Source organism: Littorina saxatilis, linkage group LG6, assembly GCF_037325665.1.
Source record: "Littorina saxatilis isolate snail1 linkage group LG6, US_GU_Lsax_2.0, whole genome shotgun sequence".
NCBI lineage: Eukaryota > Metazoa > Mollusca > Gastropoda > Littorinimorpha > Littorinidae > Littorina > Littorina saxatilis.
Window position 1 is genome coordinate 26,332,117 of NC_090250.1, and position 15,827 is coordinate 26,347,943.

Genomic DNA, 15,827 nt, shown 5'->3' on the forward strand with positions numbered 1-15,827 from the left:
AATAGCAGGTGCGTGCGATCACTGAAAATAAGTTATATCATTTTTTATCTGATTTTCTTTTGAATAGTTTTCCCTGCAGTCAAATTATGTATTCATTCATGTTCATTCTTGTTCAAAAACTGTCAACAAAAAATTGTCATTAACTTTTTTTTTTTTTTTCTAATCTTTTATTTCGTGGGGTTTTTTTTCTCGTGTATTTTTTTTATTTATTTTTTTATTGGGCAGCACTGACGACGCTTGACGCGAAGACACAAGTTAACCACTGGGTCAATACTTATTGTGTGACTACATCAGTTACAATGATCACTATTACCACGTCAGTTCCACACATTCGTGCTGCAATGATGATGACCGGCCGTGTTCGTGACATCCCGTCCAGCTTTCAGCAGCGCAGGCAAGTCTGACAGGGGCGATAATACTACGTCTCGCAGTCAAATAGTACTCATCAAGACGGAACACATGTCAGTGTTGTCTAACTCACGAGAGATTCATATGATATGTTGTCAAACGAATAATAACTATACGCATATAGCAAATAAACAATCAGTGGCGACTGCACGTGAGAGCGAACAACAAAAAGACCAAACAGCACTGTACTCATGCACGTCAAAAAGACAAACACGGAACAAATAACGGCGACGTTTCAACCTCTTGTTCCGTGTTCTTCGTCATGTTTAACGGTGAGTACAGTGGTTTATGGTCTTTTTGTTATACTCGCATATAGTCGCCGGAATTGCAGCCAATGTCAGTTTTTGTGTTTTGAAAAAAAAACGCAAAAAAATTCTTTGGTTTTTGAACAAACTGACTTATCTCATTTTAGTTATCAGTTGCAAACTGCCTATCTCGAGCTGTTAGATATTTTTCTCAAGTTATGAGCGTGACGACTGATGATGGTATTTTGAAGTCGGTCAGTACGTGCCACGGTTCTAAAGCCGGTGAATGGACTGTTTCAAACATCATAACTTGACTAAAATGTCGTTACATTCATTTCTCTATAGTATACGTTCGCTCCGCTACCCAGTTTGTCAATTAAAACCAACGGTAGAAAGAGGAGCATGTGGTTATATGACGAATTACAAACCTTGATGTGATCTCAAATGTAGAATGTTATTGTGTATTTTACACAACGACGGAGACGAATCGCAACCAAAAAAAAATGAGTTCGTTCTTATGATGACAGACAGAGAGAGCAATGATTCAACACACAGAAAGCACTCATTGCAATGTTGAACCATTACTCTCTGTGAATTGAACCATTGCTCTCTGTGTGTTGAACCATTACTCTCCGCTGTGAATTGAACCATTGCTCTCTGTGCGTTGAACCATTGCTCTCTCTGTGTTGAACCATTACTCTCTCTGTGTTGAACCATTACTCTCTGTGAGTTGAACCATTGCTCTCTCTTAGTTGAACCATTGCTCTCAGTGTGTTGAACCATTGCTCTCTGTGTGTTGAACCATTGCTCTCTGTGTGTTGAACCATTGCTCTCTGTGTTGAACCATTACTCTCTCTGTGTTGAACCATTACTCTCTGTGCGTTGACCATTGTTCTATCTGTGTGTTGAACCATTGCTCTCTGTGTGTTGAACCATTGCTCTCTGTGTGTTGAACCATTGCTCTCTGTGTGTTGAACCATTGCTCTCGGCTGTGTGTTGAACCATTGCTCTCTCTGAGTTGAACCATTGCTCTCTGTGTGTTGAACCATTGCTCTCTCTGAGTTGAACCATTGCTCTCTGTGTGTTGAACCATTACTCTCTGTGTGTTGAACCATTGCTCTCTGTGTGTTGAACCATTACTCTCTCTGAGTTGAAACATTGCTCTCTGTGTGTTGAACCATTGCTCTCTGTGTGTTGAACCATTACTCTCTGTGTGTTGAACCATTGCTCTCTGTGTGTTGAACCATTGCTCTCTGTGTTTTGAACCATTGCTCTCTGTGTGTTGAACCATTGCTCTCTGTGTGTTGAACCATTGCTCTCTGTGTGTTGAACCATTGCTCTCTCTGAGTTGAACCATTGCTCTCTGTGTTTTGAACCATTGCTCTCTGTGTGTTGAACCATTGCTCTCTGTGTGTTGAATCATTGCTCTCTCTGAGTCATTGTTGAACCATTACTTTCTGTGAGTTGAACCATTGCTCTCTCTGAGACTGAATAGTGCATTTAGCAAAAGAATGGATGATAAAATCAATAACAGAGCAATGTTGTTGGTTATATGACACATGTGTGTTCAATAAACGCGACCAAATTCACATATTTCTGAGTAGTAAACTAATGCGCTATGACCGATTCAATTGTCTTGTTCAAAAGAGGCTTAGCGATCGCGCGAGTCAACACCCAATCATGTACACGATCTGACGACTGAACAGTGCATTTAGCAAAAGAATGGATGCTAAAATCAATGTGTTATTTAGTATCAATATAATTTAAACACTTGTTTTCTGTGCCTGTGGCTGGTGGGTACCACTAGTCACAACCCCTCGGTCTGCATGCTTTTTATGGTGCATTTTTGTCTTAAATTGTGAGCTGATGTCAGGTCTGTTTGACTGACCAGCAGTGGGCCGCTCACTTGGCTTTTAAACTGCGCCCGCGTCGCAGCAGCGCTCTTCACTAGCTCTTTTCTTGTAAAACAGTGACCCCTTGTCTCTGTCTGTGTTCGTTTGCTGGTCAAAAAACAACCAGTTTAAAGAACGAGTGCAAAAAATAACCCTGCCAGCCCTCGATCCCCACCCCCTGTGTTCTGTTGCTGCTGTTGTCAGTATGTTTCGGAAAGTGGGGTCTGTTGGAGCCAAGTCCCAAGCCTTCCCCCTCTCTGCTCAGGCCTTTGCAAAACGCCTCAAGTGCGTCAATGATGGAGGGTCGTTCTGATGTGACTAGCCATAGTTTCAGGCGGGGTGGTGCCACCTGGGCACTGACTTTCTTGTGGGGTCCCAGGCGAGATTATTAAAGCCATGGGTGACTGGCAGAGTGCTGCCTATCTTACTTACCTAGACCAGATCCCTCAACTCACCTTAGATTTTTACAGAGCCCCTTTCTATTGGGTGCTAGTTTTAAATTTGTTAAACCCCAAGTGTTCTTAAATAATATGTGATTTTTGTCCCTATGAAATTAAAAAAACTTGTCTTCGGTTTTTGACACCCAAAAGGAACTTCTTGTCACATGAATGTTATGGTTGTGGTTGTGATGGTGTGTGTGTGTGTGTGTCAGTGTGGGTCTGTGTGTTTGTGTGTGAGTGTGTGTGTGGCCGGGTGCCACGGTGAGTTAGTCACTCAGTGAGTGTGTTGTATCCTTCTATGAGTGCGGCGTGTGTGTGAGCGTGCTTGGTTGCGTAAAAGAACTAGTTTCAAGTAAAACAGATCAATGTTGTTGCGGTTATATAACACATGTGTGTTCATTAAACGCGACCAGCTTCACGTAAGTACTGAGTAAACGGGGTTTTTGGACTGGTGTTTGTCCCCCCCCCCCCCCCCCCCCCCCCCCCCCCCCCCGCGGGTTAGGGGGAAGAATTTACCCGATGCCTCCGGCCAGCATGTCGTAAGAGGCGACTAACGGATTTTGTTTCTCCTTTTACCCTTGTAAAGTGTTTCTTGTATAGAATATAGTCGTTTGTAAAGATTTTAGTCAATCAGTATGTAAGAAATGTTAAGTCCTTTGTAGTCTACTGGAAACTTGCAAGTTCTCCCAGTAAGGTCATATATTGTACTACGCCGGTTGCAAGCCCCTGGAGCAATATTTTTATTAGTGCTTTTGTGAACAAGAAACAATTAACAAGTGGCTCTATCCCATCTCCCCCCTTCCCCCTGTCGCGATATAACCTTCGTGGTTGAAAACGACGTTAAACACCAAATAAAGAAAAGAATGGTGTTTGTTAGTAGACTGAGACTGGATGAGAAGCCTTGTTCAGGGGAGAGCAATCCGCTCGACTGTTCACGACCTGATTCATCTCCCCATGTAAGCGCATGCGCGTCGACCTCATTGAGAAGGATTTTTCAGGCAGAGTTTTCAGTTCGTGACTGACACCGGCCTGAAAAACGTGACGGTGCACTAAATCATTTCTTTCGTTCACACAGGGAAAGAAGATGGAAAGAAAGAAAAATCAAATGAAGAAAGAAAGCAACAAAGAAGATTGTAACAACAACACAAACTGAATGAGAGAAAGCCGATTACACACAAAATGTACTTGAGTTTTAATTTCAAGTGCTTGTGCACGGCCACGGAACATGAAGGGGCATAACTCCCCAAGCTTCAAATGAAAACCGGAAGTGAGCACTTTTTTGTGCTGCGATTATGTAGACGGTCGAAGCATAACAAACCAAATAGTGCACAGTATTGAGGCGTTTGGGAGCTTTTTATGCACCCCGTATAGAGTTAGGACGTGCCCTTCGGCAGATAATATCTCCGTAATATCAGACGACAGCCTGGTGTTCGTCTAATCAAGGTAAGCGATCGTTTTTTACAAGAATCAAACAGTCTAACAGAAGTGGAATCATTGCAGACGATGTCTAGGTTACATCGTTCGCTGCACTAGCAACATGTGCGTGATAGAAACTTTGCGATTACTTTGCCTTAATAAATTGACAATGCTATTTCCAAATAATAATTTGGCGTAGTAATTTTGACATTTGAAGTTCCTTGTTGTGTCCTATTGCTAATGTCATGGAATCTGAAAGTGTTGAGTCTAACTGTAACACAGGAGTGTGTACTGTGTAGCAGAATGTGTCAGCCTGACTCACACGAGTTCACGTGATTAAATCAGTGTATGTAACACTGAAACTTTTTGAATTATGAATAATGTATTTCACAGTACCGTGATATGTCATGGAGGTGCAATATATTCATGGACAGCGTCAGCTTGTAAACGTAATTGCTAGTCTTGCTTGTCCTCAGCTAGGACATGTTTATAATGTGAAAACCAATCTGGGATTATGCTGCAGCTAGTTATAGGCAGCAACTGGCCAGTCGTTACTGCTCGGACACTCATGTATATATATATACAAGAGAAACCTTGTACAGTGCTGTAACTGGTTGAGCAATTCAAATTTAAAGAGTTGATATCGTGATTACACTCTGCCTCACAGAGAAAGGGAACATGTACACTACAAGAGGGGGTCATACATTTCTTACTCTAAGTTATCTGCTGCTAGGTTCCAATTTATTTCTACAAGTTCTAGGCCCATTGGGCTTTTTATGCTTAACACAGGTTTTCAAGTTCTTATGGGAACAACTGAGCTTTCTGGGTTGATCATACTAAGTCTTCTAAAATACATCTGTGCTTCCTCTCAACCCAGTCAATTAAATGATCACAGCTTAAGCTTTGCATTTTACAGGTTAAAGGTTAATGCATGTTATACTTATAGAAGTGATTGAGGGTTAGTTTTGCTCTTGCAGTGTTGCCATTTGTTTACAGATAAAGTTGAATTGTATTTTAAATCACTTTTGTGTGTGCTGTGACTTTATCCGAGCTAAACGGGATACCTCACTCTAAGCCAGCAAAACGCTGTCCTTAGTCAGGTGAGATCTATGTGTACACATTCAAAATGATTTACCTCATCCATTGATAATCATTTTTACTTCCAGCATGATCAAAACGTTTGTATTGCCTATGTGTAATTAGTGTTGATGAATGTTACCTGTGTACTGACCACTTTTACGTTTTATTCATCATTATATGCCACTATTCATCCTGTGCATTTTCAGTTTCACCAAACCTTGCACACAAAAAGTCACTCCCGGTGTGGGCATAACTTGTTTGTCACTTTTTGTAGTTGTAATGTAATGTTTCATCCTCAGTGTGACACCTGTTGCTCAAGTAAAGTGTGTTGAATGTTTTATTAGCACTGAAGTTTTGTGTTATTTTTTGTTTTTTGTCATTTCCGTTACCTTTTACCCCCGCAAATTTGTAGGCTGACCGTGTGCATAAATGGGCATAGCTACATAATTTACCGCTGTAATTGTTAGTGTAGACTTCTAAAGTAGTTTAGAATGTGTTGTGGAAGATAAAATCAAAACAGAGGGAAAAGTTTACATGTGTGAATGTTACTGAGCAATTTGTTGCAAAATATAAACATCAGTGAATAATGTTAGATAAAGATGTATCCTTTCAAGTTGTATGTGTAAATGGTGAAAATTGATGATAATAATGATGATTTTATGCTGGTGTGTGTTTGTACAGTATGCGCGCATGCATGCGAACAATAGATGGGAAGTCTTCCCAAGAATATTTTTCGATTGGAAATGAGAGAAACTGCTGATTGGTTTGCTGCACTTCTTATTTGAATGACATCAATTGAATAAAGTTAAAAGGGAAGTCAAGACATTAAAAAATCACTGTTCGTTTGAGTAAACCTCCTATGCTTCATTTCTCTTTTTTGTTTTAGTAACTCACCCTTGGCATTCTGTATTTTGTCACTATCTGTTCTGTCCATCACTCACTTTAAACCAGGTACAGTGGAACCCCTCTTTTATAACCCCCAAAATCTAAGAAAATGAGGGGGGCAGTCTCAAAATGAGGACAATTTACAGACGTTATCTAAAGTAAATATGAAAAACTAAGATCTTGAAAGGGGGGGGTGGGGGGTGGTCTTAACAACAGGTGTCCTGAAAGACATTGTTTTTATACTGTCTATGTTCTTTTGTGTGATGCTCAAGCAGAGGGACTCACAAACGTTCTAAACGCTGTCGGGAATTTCTGAGGTTTAAAAAATAGTGTTTGAATCTGTGACAAACTGACCATTGTTATTCATTTGACAGACACATACTGACATCTTTCTTACTGTTAATAATGATTTGTTTTTAACCAGACTTCTTTTTGTCACAACAACTGAGTCAGTGTCAGTCTATCCGTGTCCCCATGGTTACGGCAGCTTGCATAATTCATTTTCTTTTCTTTAACTTGCCAGCGGTAATTCGAGTTTATGAGGTGTTATTGTAAGTATCAGAAAAGCTGTCGTTTGTCTGATGGTTCGATCAGTGGATTTGTTGTTGCACAACTTGCAGTGTTGTTAATAATGTTATTAATGTTATGCCTAAGTCAGATAGCAACATATAAGTTGATGCAGATTTGTTCTGCTATAACTGTGTTTGAGAATGGCATCAGTGATGCAAATCTAAGTCTGATTTTTCAAGGGTAGCATCAGTGTTATTAATTTTGAAGAAAGTTTGGTTGTGGACATCTCTGTTGCTGTGCCAAATTTCACTAACCTTAGCCAGTTGAATCATTTTGTACAGGGCAATTGCAATGTGTCTTCATAATAATTGAAACAGATGTCTTGTGGCAGAGAAATGTTAACCCTTATTTTTCATGTTCGCAGACATTAAATGTGGATACATGCAAAGTGTTTGTTTGACAGATATGTAGAGATTTAGTTTCTTCACTCTCACAGTATTTGTGACTGAAGTGTTCTTGTCTTTTTTCTGTTGCAGTGCCGAACAGTCCCAACACCTTTGTCTGCAAGCTCCTCTGACTGTACTAGCAAGACAAACACAAGAAATTGCTTTACTGAACTTTGCGACAGATGACATGATCAGTACTATAGATTGACAATACGGAAAGGAACGAGACTCGATCTCTCGATCCACTCATCGCTCAATGACATTTTCTGGTTCATTTTTACAGAAGATCTGATTTTTTTGTTTTAAAACTTGGTTTCAGTGTTGTTCTGACCCTTCCAATGAATCTTGCAAGAGAATCTCACAGCTTATACACAAATAATTGCTAATAATTTTTTTGTGTTGCTACGTTTTATTATTTATACAGGCTGCATACTAACAGCATTTTAGACAGACAGTATCTGTGCTACAGCGAGAGAAAAAAGACAAGAAAAAAGACAAATATTCAAGAGCACACAAAACTTGTACACAGATGAACAGTATATCCAGGTAGATTATCTCCCCCTCTTCAGTTCGACCTTTGACCCACATGCATGCATGACTTAACCCCTGATCTTTGACCCACACTACCTTGACTGCATGGAGCCTACGGAGACAGATGCTTTGCTTGTAGAATTCATGGACCCGGCGGCGTCAGTCTACCGCACTGTTCAGTCGAACGAAGACTCAGGAGTGGCGGAACTGCCGCTGGAGAACAACGGACGAGTTGAAGGTCGTCAGACGCAGCGGTTGATGCGACAAAGAATCTCAGACGACGACGAGATGCTGGACATCGCTATGGACGGGAGAGATGACCACGGCATGGAGGTGCCCGATAAATCTCATGGTGAGTACCGGCGTGCAGTTACTTGTTGGTGAAAGTGGTTTGGTTCGGTTGGTTGGATGGTGAGTACTGGCGTGCAGTAACTTGTTGGTGAAAGTGGTTCGGTTCGATTGGTGGAATGGTGAGTCGGTTGACTGATAGCTCATGAGTGGATGTTTTTGTGCTGGGTTTCATTTGTAAGGACAAGCCAGTTGTGATTGACCGGGTGGTTCACTCGGTTGGTTGGATGTTGAGTTGCTTGGCTAACGGTTGCTCAGTGGATGTTTGGTTGATGGGTTGCATTTGTAAGGGCATGCCATACTTGACAAAGGTGAACATAAGAACCTAAGGTACAGTGGAATCCACCTGTTGCATCGTCTGTTTTAGTATGGTCGAGGTTTTTGTGAACAAATCTGTAAATCCCAAATTTCCTCAGAGTTGTAATTCCCTTCTCATTAATTGATTAATTGTTTGACAATTTTTGAAGAAATGAGGGTTAGTTAAAGCAGAAATGGAAGAGTTGTCAGCCTTCTTTTGCATACATGTATTTAGTTTACAATGCCTGTGCATTCCAGTTCTCGCACTGGGTATTTCTGCTATTGCGTTGGAACGCTGCCTTCATTAGACCATTTAATCTGCAGACGAAAAATCTAGCAGACAGCTTTACACATCGATTTGCCAATCCAGCAACATCCTTTGTTAAAGTATTGTGCTTTGTCAGCTTAGTTGTCGGTCATCATGATTTTTGTTGGAGAAGGTGGCTTTTTCAGGAAAGGGAGGTAAAAATGACCTGCTTACTCGAACTAATCTTATTACCGGGTTTGCTCTCTTGATGAATAAAGCTTCAGCTGTGACAGCGGCTAAAACAATAAAGGAGTGCGTAAACCGAAGAAGTAAAACATCATAATATGAAACTTTTTAAGCCATACGAAACTGTGAGATACATTTTTTTTTTGTTCGATCAGATCGAACAATCCGTAGCATAACGTGAACAACTGACGATGCTGGTACGTCATCAATGCAACTATTTCTCACCCATGCACGCCCCATTCCCCCTAAAAGACGCGTACACTGTGACACGCACACACACACGCACACACACACACTGAGGGAGAGAGAGAGAAAACGAGCAAGTTTTCATGTGAGAAAAAAATCATTTACCTTGTTGTAAATCCACGGAGATACAAAATGCTGTGTCTGGTCTAACACAGTGTCCTCTGTCCACTACCTTTAGGATTGTGTATAGGTGTATACAGGTACTGTGGGCGACCACGAAAGAGGATAGTGCCAAGTATGTATACAGCAACTGCCAATTATCTTTTTGTTTCCCTCCCCTCTGAGTAACTCCGTCCCAGCTAGCAGAACCCAACCCCCCCCCCCCCCCCCCCCCTTATCTCTCTCCGTTGTACACGACCTAAATCCTTTCTCTCTCTGTATTGCTGTCAGTTCTATATATGTCCATGCAGTGCATGGTGTTTGCAGCTGTTGCCGCAATGAATGAACATCAGTCTCTGTGACTGTCTGTCAGAAGGTTAATTAATATGATTTTCTGTGACCAGATGGTGGTAACACGGTGCCCAGTTCCTCGATGATAGATGTAATTCCCGTGTAATGACGCACTTCCTATTATTATTGTATATCTCCATGTATTGCACAGTATAGTAATATGTGTGTGTGTGTGGAGGGGGGGGGCGTGCGTGCGTGTGTGTGTGTATTTGGTGTGTGTGTTTGAACTGCTGAGAAGAGCGTTTTCTTGCCAATTTCTGCGCAGTAACGTGTGGATATTTATCATTATGTTTGTTACAGTCTTTCTTTTCTTCTCGTTCTTTCTGTCTTTCTTTTTTCCTGTCTTTGTTCCTCGCCTGACATCTATTCACGCGTACCCTCTGTGTATGCTAGATATCTTGGCAAAAAGAGACTATAGTCTGACATGACATTTCATGGCAAAGTGGATACAACATAAGAGAGAAACCTGTTGCGTGTTACCATCGGCCTTCAATTAGGGTGATCGTAAAGCGTGATGTTTAACAAATAGTGTTACGTATATAGCTTACCTTTAGCGGGAGTATCGAATGTTTACACACATGTACAGGTGGGCCTCTCTGTCATGTAGAGACATTGTTGTTTCTTTTATACCGTATAAAGATAACTGCAAATTCTTCACAATTTGTGGATTTACAGTTACTCAGTGAGGAGATTACAAGTGAAAGATGAGAGAGAGAGAGAGAGAGAGAGAGAGAGAGAGAGAGAGAGAGAGAGAGAGAGAGAGAGAGAGAGAGAGAGAGTTATTTAAGCGCCAGTTTGCGGTAAACCTTGAGGAGAAATGTTTATTTATTTTTTTTAAGAATCCACAAGCACCATTCACGCTATATAATGCTTGTTCCGTAGATGATTCAAGAGGAAATAAGGGTGATATCAGCATTGGTTCCATCAACATCATTTACCGACCATACTATGAATATGATTGTGATATTCAGTTCGTCCTTTTCGGGTCTCGCAAAAGTCACTCTGTTTGTCGGGCAGATGTCTTGAATTGGACATGGTCAGTTATTACCGGTTTTGCAAGTCTGTATGGTAAGACGCCACTGTAAAAACTTCGAGTATACAGTCAGTTTATTATGCACAGAGTATATCGGTCGCTGAAAATATGGTAAGAACATGGAGTCCGTTTTTACACAGAGAGTGTATCGGTGTCTGAAAGTATGGTAAGATATCATCACTGTTAATACGTAGAGTGCATGTACACTCAGTTGTTACACACAGAGTATTATTTCCGCTTTGGGATAAGAAACATTACATTGAGGTGCACTGGTGCAGGAAAAACACGACAACTGTGATACACTGCAAGGTGCTGTGTCGTTTGTTTAGTAGCCTGTTCGTCAACATTCATATAAATAGTACACCTGCGCATGATATACAGTAATCTCTTACCTTCTCCCGCCTTCCTTCCCCTTTCTGCCCCCCCCCCCCCCCCCTCCTTCCTCCTGTGTTTCTTTCACGCAGCCAAATGCAGTTATCAGTGAACCGCTAGAACCGTAACCGTTCCAAGCTTATAGTGCATAAAAGAATACGCCATGTCTTTTGTGTATAGAACATTGTACTTTTGTGTTGTACACCAACGATCATTGTCGTTTTAATAACTTCCCTTGTGTGTACTTTTGTGTTAACTGAAGCGGAACAGCTGATGTTGAGCGTGCTAATGCAATCTTCTGAGTATCACAAGTGCTGATTTTCAACGTGTTACCATTCTCTTTCCTGGTTATCAGCTGAGAAATTGTGGAGTTGGCGAATTCTGTTTCACTTCAAAAATGTTTGGAGGAACTGTTGGTGCACGTTGGTTTATGATAGTCAGAAAAGTTCTGGAACATGTTTATCATCTCTAAGAAGAGTCGGTGAGATCCTCAGTATAATTTGCGTTGAATTTTCTTTGCAATCTTTGTTAGCACCACTGCAGATACAATGCCCAGATATCTTAAACGCTACAGTGACGTTAAAGTCTTGCCTCATACCTTGTTCATGTAAAAGCGTTGCCCTCGCCGGAAAGCTGAAAACGAAGGCCTTCACTTTGTTCGCCCTTGAATAAATTTCGGAGTGTTTCATTCAAGCTTTCTTTTTGTGAATGACAGTAAAGCCAGTCATAGGCAGTAACACTTCAAATTGATTCCCCTCACTTTAACCCAGCTACAAACGTATTCATTCAACTTTGAAGATTTTTCCATCACAGTGTTATTCAAGATTGTGAACGACAGTAAAGCAAGAGATCATTGACAGTTTTACCTTCCAATTCTGCGATTGGTGTTCATCACGCCTAGAGGACTTTGACGTACTTTCGGGGAAAACGTGGTCTTCGGTTTGCCGTCGGTTCTCTGGAATACTTTTGTGATAAGGTTTCGGGTATTCCCTGATAGCAAAAAAATGAGTGTGAGAGGCAAGGAACAAAATGGCAGGGGCACGAAACGAAGGGTGTCCTATGCCAGAGTCAGCACTATGGATCCGGATGGAAATGTCATCGAGGAGGATGAGGAGGGTAAGTGTTAGTCTCTGTCTATCTGTCTGTTTCTGTGTCTGTCTATCCGTCCCTCTATCTGTCTCTGTTTTTCTGTGAGTCTATTTCTGCCTGTTTCTCTGTCTGTCTGTCATTCTGTCTATTTCTTTGTCTTTCCGTCTGCCTATCTCTGTCTGTCTGTGTGTTTATGTGTCTGTCTGTGTGTGTATGTGTTTGTCTCTGTCTGTCCGTTTCTATGTCTGTGTATCCCTCTGTCCATCTTTGTATATATGCCTGTTTCTGTGTCTGTATATCTCACGACACTGTCTGTGTCAGTCAGTCTGTTTTTATCTGTCTTCTATTTGTCTGTCCCCCTCTGTGTCTGTCTGTCTGTCTGTAGAGAAGCACAGTTTGGGGAGCCCTACAGATTTTGATTACATTCAGGATTCGTGCTTGCACAGAGGTACTGGCTTGGAAAACGACTCAGTGCGATCACTGCTTGGTGAAATCGTGCAGTTATTTAACTTGTACCGATCGAGGGATCACTGCATACAAAAATGTATTTAAAACAAAAATAAGTCAGATGTACGTAGGAATCCAGCGGGTAATAAACACAAAACTAGGCGATCCTGTCAAACAAAAAATTGAGAAGATAATTTTTGTTCTTAAATCACAGACAGCCGTTGTCTGGCAGACTTGTGATTTTTTCGTCCAGACCGATTTCTCATGAAGCCGTCATATTTTTTTTTTTAGGTTTTCAGCGCTAAGACAAAACCAAGTCTGTTTATTGATTTTACCCTAACCTTTATTTCTCTTACCCTTCTCAGTACTCCTGTCGCTGCCTGCCACCTTCCCTCCTTTTTTCCATCATGATTTTTATTTTTTGGGTATTTTTTATTGATCAATTCTGCTGCAATTAAAAATGGGGAATGAAGGCTGTTAGCTTAGCGCAAGTCCGCACTCGACCTTTTGCTTGCTAACCCATCTCAAAAAGTGCCCTGTGCAAAGTGCTGAATTTCCGGGCTTCGACGCCTGGTGAGGGGTTTCTCGATGGCTCATAGGGTCCGCTTGTTTGAACAATCATGCTGCTGCGGTGGTGGTTCGCTGCAAGTGTGATGGGGGTTGTTCTGTCTGTTCGGGCTCTCTCTCTCTCTCTTTCCAAGTTAACCTGCCATGGTTCACTTCTGTTTAAGGTCCATCAGCGACCACACCAGCCGGTCCTTTGATGTTATTGTGTGATCAAGACGTAATTTGTCACACAGCTGAATAATGCTGATCGATATAGTATCGATATGGAACACGTGCGCGTGGAGCCAGTCGAGACACACTGAACCAAAGCCTGCAAAGTACGGGATTTGCACTCGACATTGAAATGGCCATTTTCGTAATCAGCTTTCTCTCGCTGTTTACAGGAAGCGGGTGGGGGGGGGGGGGGGGGGGGGGGGGGGGGGAGCTATTGACCTGATTGGCCCTAGGATCAGTTTACAGTTAGGTCATAAGTTGTGATTGTGGGACACTGTCTAAATTTCATGGCTCTTTGCTGACTTGGACATTGCTTGGTCATTTGTGTGCTACGTTGTACACCAGACCACACACACGCACACATACATACGCGCGCGCACACACATACATACACACACACAACGCGCACACACGCACGCACTCTCTCTCTCTCTCTCTCTCTCTCTCTCTCTCTCTCTCTCTCTCTCATCCTCTTACCTCACCGTAGAGATGCGTCACACATGACATGTCTCTGCTTACCCCCGTACACGGGAAACGACAATACGGAGGCGAGGACATAAACCAACACGACATTTTAATCGTCAACCTGCCGATGAGGTCTTGTCATCATCGATCCCGCTGGGTCGCAAACCACAAATGTAAAACACATCTCTCTTACCCTTCACTCTCCCCCCCCCTTCCCCCTCCACCCACCCCACCCAAGTCCTCTCATGCGCCATCTCTCACTCCTCGCCCTTAAAGCTGTGGTCTATTTATGACTTTTCGGGGCTACGAGGTTGAAAAGATAGGGATGAAAATCATGTACAGAATTCTGTACAGCAAACGCTACCCGAAACCCCATCTATACAGCGTGTATGACCTTGAGAGCTTCAGTCAATGCTTGAATTTTGCAGTGGTAACATCCGGTTTGCTCTCTCAGAGCTGACCATATTTGTCAAGATGGATCGAGCAGAAAAAATAAACAACTTGGCAGGGATTCGAACTCAAGACCTCCAAATGTCGGGGCCGATGTCTTATCCGCTAGGCCACTCCACCAGTGTTGTCAAAGTTAGAATTTTTTTTTTTACATCATTCTACGCTTTATTTACCATTCATGCGTTGCAAAAACTAAAAAAAATTGCCATTCAAATTTGCCTTTATTTGCAAACATGTTTCACGGAATCACAGTACATGTTTACACCGTCCTGCTATACGACATTCGCGCCATTCAAATAGCTGCGATATATCTCTATTTACAACATGCAAGAAAAATGACAAGAACAGTAATTGAATCTCTCCAAAGCTCTGTGCAGTTGAAAACAGACATCAAAGAAATAGTTATACATGTATTCACTTCTGAACAGTGGGCGGATAGAGATATAAATTATGCTGCTTCAAGAATAACATAACATGAATTCATATCAATGTTTTTCCTTCTTTTTCTCAATTGGCGCAGTAGCCTAGTGGTTAGGACATCAGACATTCTGTACATGATTTTCATCCTTATCTTTTCAACCTCGTAGCCCCGGAAAGTCATAAATAGACCACAGCTTTAAAGTTACATACTCGATGTACGGATATAACTGTCGGCTTTGCATAGGTTGTGAAAAAGTACAAACTCTTGTTCTATTGAGGCAAACTTTCCCACTTGACAGTACTGCCCTGTCACCAGCGAGGGGTGTGTCTGAAACACGTGGACAAGGAGCACGTGTGGAAATGTTGCCTCGACAAAAGCAAGAACATTCACTCTTTAACAACCCATACAAACCAGCCAGCGTTATTTATTCGTCCATTCCCTCTCGTTTAAACGACCATGTTCACACCGACAGATCTGCTCAGGCATTGACGCGGGGTAACAACACCCTTCAGCATATCCACGAGCCAAAAATCCACAGCCTGGCTGCTGACTGCGCGGCGTGGGTGTGTTTTGTTGAATCATTTTAAAGTGGACAAAGAGACACAACAGACACAAATAAAGGATGCTGTGATTTTTACACCCCCGGTATAGGGGTGTGTATAGGTTTCGCTCGATGTGTTTGTTTGTGTGTTTGTGTGTTTGTGTTCGCATATATAAATCTCAAGAATGAACGGACCGATCGTCACCAAACTTGGTCAACAGGTTCTATACATTCCTGAGACGGTCCTTACAAAAATTGGGACCAGTCAAACACACGGTTGGGGAGTTATTGGTGGATTAAAATTATACAAGGACTTATAGAGGGACATCTTCATGGTCAAAGGGAAATAACCATTCTCACTCAGTCACTGCCACCAACTGAGAAGGTTATTTCCCTTTGACGGGGGTGTTTTTCCTACCTCGTAGGAATTTCTTGTTTATCTTAGAACGTGACGGGGATCAACGTTAGTGGTATGGTTGTTTTGGATTTCTAGTGACACCTGTGTCGATCTGCAAAAGAAATCAACAACAAACATTTAACTC

The 15,827-nt window shown here is 41.9% G+C and overlaps 2 protein-coding genes across 3 annotated transcripts in view; one reads left to right on the plus strand and one right to left on the minus strand.

The window, feature by feature from the left end:
* Positions 1-15,827, minus strand: part of LOC138968860 (uncharacterized) — a 510,049-nt gene that overhangs the window by 166,188 nt on the left and 328,034 nt on the right. The gene's annotated exons all lie outside the window — the stretch shown is intronic.
* LOC138968854 (H(+)/Cl(-) exchange transporter 4-like) overlaps positions 4,280-15,827 on the plus strand; it is a 122,008-nt gene continuing 110,460 nt past the window's right edge. For both annotated transcript variants that reach the window (XM_070341518.1, XM_070341520.1), the window contains exons 1-2: positions 4,280-4,428; positions 7,413-8,205. In XM_070341518.1, the coding sequence (XP_070197619.1) occupies positions 7,959-8,205 (247 nt within the window). In that variant the 5' untranslated portion in view covers positions 4,280-4,428; positions 7,413-7,958. The remainder of the gene's footprint in view (positions 4,429-7,412; positions 8,206-15,827) is intronic.